At 30.1% G+C, this 3,267-nt stretch overlaps 1 protein-coding gene across 1 annotated transcript in view; it reads right to left on the bottom strand.

The window, feature by feature from the left end:
• SNX13 (sorting nexin 13) overlaps positions 1–3,267 on the bottom strand; it is a 126,290-nt gene that overhangs the window by 62,225 nt on the left and 60,798 nt on the right. Inside the window, 3 exon segments of the mRNA XM_023532497.1 lie at positions 463–551; positions 1,813–1,914; positions 2,005–2,126. Coding sequence (XP_023388265.1) covers positions 463–551; positions 1,813–1,914; positions 2,005–2,126 — 313 coding nt within the window.

The following is a 3,267-nucleotide window of genomic DNA, read 5'->3' as shown; positions in this document are numbered from 1 at the left end:
AAACAAGATACGATGATATCTATCAACTAATAGAATGTGTGCTGTGTATTGTTTCAAATTTTCCTAGTTTTAATTTATAATACATCAAATATTAATAGATAAAACCAACAACAAAAAAGTTCTTTGAGGTCCTTAATGATTTTTACAAGTGTAAATACACCTTTTCCTATTTCTCCTAAAATTTTGGTCAGTCAAGAGCTGACTATACTTCTTTACATTAGCCTGCTACATTTCTTACATTTCTTTCTCCCCACTAGATTATTTAAAGTCTCCTTGGGAAGGAAAATATTTCTGTTCAAGTATGCATCCCTTGCACCTAACACGAGACTTGTCAATCATCAATAAATATTTTCTGAATGGATAACAACAGCAGCAACAGAATGGGTCCTGAGACCAAAACTTTTAAGAAATACTACTCTAAGTTTCTTTACAGCCATTTATTTGGTATGAGTTTAAGCTTACCCTGACAAAGTATCGCATGATCTTGTTCTGGAAATCTCCAGGAGGTAGCAATAAATATAATAAGACCTCACACAAATCCCTTAGGAATCCTAGAAATAAAAAGGGTAGCTATAACAACATTAGAAAATATAAAATCTCCACCTAATATAAAACACATAAAGGTAGAAATAAGCAATTTCCTGATTATAATGGCTTATGATTTGAGTAATTAATATATATCGGTATTCATTAAAAATTCCTTCAATATTCTCCAAATAACTACTCATTAATCAAACTAATATTTTTTTATTCTATTCAGTTTTATCCCACTTTTTGAATCATTGAGAAATTTCCATTACAAAAGTGCCCACAAAACAACTTCAGCTGTATCCCTGTATTCTGCACTCCAACCATACTAATTATCTTTGCATACTTAAAAGTTATTTGCACATCTTTAAAAATATATACCAATTCTTCTTCTTTCAAGGAAGAACCTCCACTAACTTGGCAGGTAACAACATAAGGAAAAAGAGGATGTTCTTCTATTTTACTGATTTAAGAGGTCTTGATTTACATAAAAGTCCTACACATCATTATATCTATTCCTTACATCTAGTTATTTCATATCAGTGTTAATGAAATGACAATTAAAAATTGAACTGCACAATAAATATAAAAAGGAATGAAATAAAAAAAGGAAAAAAGGAAGGGAAAGTAGAGGAAAAAAAAGTTAGGCACATTTTAAAAGTCAAGGAAAACAATTTCCACAACTAGAAATGCTTTTCTTTAGTTGTCAATATGCTGACACTTCATGGGACTATAATGATACAGCTGATCCTGTTCATTGAAAAATGTGCCAAGCAGGAAAGAGTCTTAGTCATTGCAAAACTAGGAAAAGACAACATCCTCAGCTAAAACCTACCTGGTCTAACCTCCCACAAAGAAGATAAATATATTCGACTCTATAAACTTTATTTGAAATCATTATAATCATTCCCTTAGAAAATATTTTAGGGTAACAGATGTATTCTTAAAGTCAAATTAATAAATTAATAAATTCAAGGTGAAGATAAATTAACTATAAAACGTTTATGCCTGTTATATTTTAAAAGAAGCCAAAAGAAGTCGTCTTTAATTACCATCTTTAAATTTTAAAGATGACCTTTATAACAGGAAAAAGAACTGGGGAACTACTTTTAGGAATTAAAAATTAAAATAAAAAGAATAGTAATAGTGTCTTTACTATGCTACTTGTCCTGTAAAATTTCACCCTTAGATTTTACCCTCATATTTGTTCACTGGTTCCTACAACTTGTCTCTAACCAATGTGAACAGTCACCATTTTCAAAAGAGTTAAATTGAAAATAAAACCTTCTTCATCTTTGGGAGAAGTGCACACTAGATCACGGCAAACATCCTTCTCCATTTCAACTTCAACTTCAAAAAAGGTATCTACAAGATCTTCTGCTGTACCTGGACCGAGAAAGGAATAATGCAAGATACACTGAATGATAAAGAAAACAGATTTTAAAATCCTAATTTTCAAATGGAAAGAGATATTACCTGTTACTTGATCATCTTTCTCTGTTATCTTCTGTTGAGCCTTTCTGAATACTCGTAGGTGTGTGCCAAAATCATCTACAATGCGTGTAGTAAAATAAGGTTGCCAGTCTATTTCTTTTGACCTTATAAAAAACACATTACACAAAAGCATTATGTAAATGCTTTTTAATAAAAAGATAGGAATTCATTTTGAAGACTACGGAAAGACACAGAGACTGAATTTATTTATATTGAGGTTTCCTTCATTTAATTAGCACTCCCTTTCACAAAACCTAAAGTGTATCAAATCTATTTGACTAAGTCTTTGAGCAATATTACTTGAAGTATTTTACGTGTCAAAATTTAAGGTAATATTTAAATGCTTAAACAGAAAAAAAAAAAGTTTTTCTGGTTAAATCTGAAATGAGTCTAACAACAAGTATATCGTGCAATTTCTCATCCCAGACCTAAGAATACATTAAGAATTCAGATCATTTTTACTTGCTTTTGAAAGAGCATTTGAGACATTTCTTGGTTCCTTCTCAATCATTTCTGAATTCTCCACATTCTTCTTTTTATAGGCCAAGTTCTGAACTAAATATCTTAGGCATGAGTTTGATTGGTTTCTGTTTGCACTTAAAAACTTGATCATTCAAAATAATACAGAAATGGTTCAAAGAATGTGGCTACATTTAAGCCATGAAAAAGGTGATTACCAATTTTATTAGGTTATTTAGTACTCTATCTCAAAAGCAACAGACCTCAAGAAACATTGCTAATTTAGACACTCATGGAACAGATAACAAATACAATAAGCCAAAAACACTTTATGCCTCTCCTTAAATTAAGTGATATTTTTAAACATTTTTTAATGCTTTTTCCTTAAATAAGCACTAAAATTAATTCACATTTTTAGAAACATACCAAGTAGATAGAAGACAAAGAGTCTATTCATGAAGATACTAGGCGATGGGAGAACCAAAAAAAAAAAAGTACACCATAATTCATTATGTTAATCACCCACGTAACTATAATAAAGAAGCTAGTGAAGAAACTGACTTGATTTCTGTCACTTTTTGAGAAAAAGATTTTAAAGGTGGTGATAACATTGAGGAATATAACGGATAGCTGTTTTCAAATAAAAACGTAATTTATTAATACTCATGTACTAATTTTTAAATACATAATTATGATTGTTATATACATGAAAAAAGAGTAAATTTTAAGTACAGGAACACAAAAACAAATTAACATTAAAAAGTTACTGCAGCTCAGGGATCTGAG

This window comes from Pteropus vampyrus, unplaced genomic scaffold (assembly GCF_000151845.1).
Source record: "Pteropus vampyrus isolate Shadow unplaced genomic scaffold, Pvam_2.0 Scaffold4, whole genome shotgun sequence".
NCBI classification, from domain to species: domain Eukaryota; kingdom Metazoa; phylum Chordata; class Mammalia; order Chiroptera; family Pteropodidae; genus Pteropus; species Pteropus vampyrus.
Note: the sequence above shows the minus strand (reverse complement) of the source record. Positions and strands in the feature narration are given on the sequence as shown.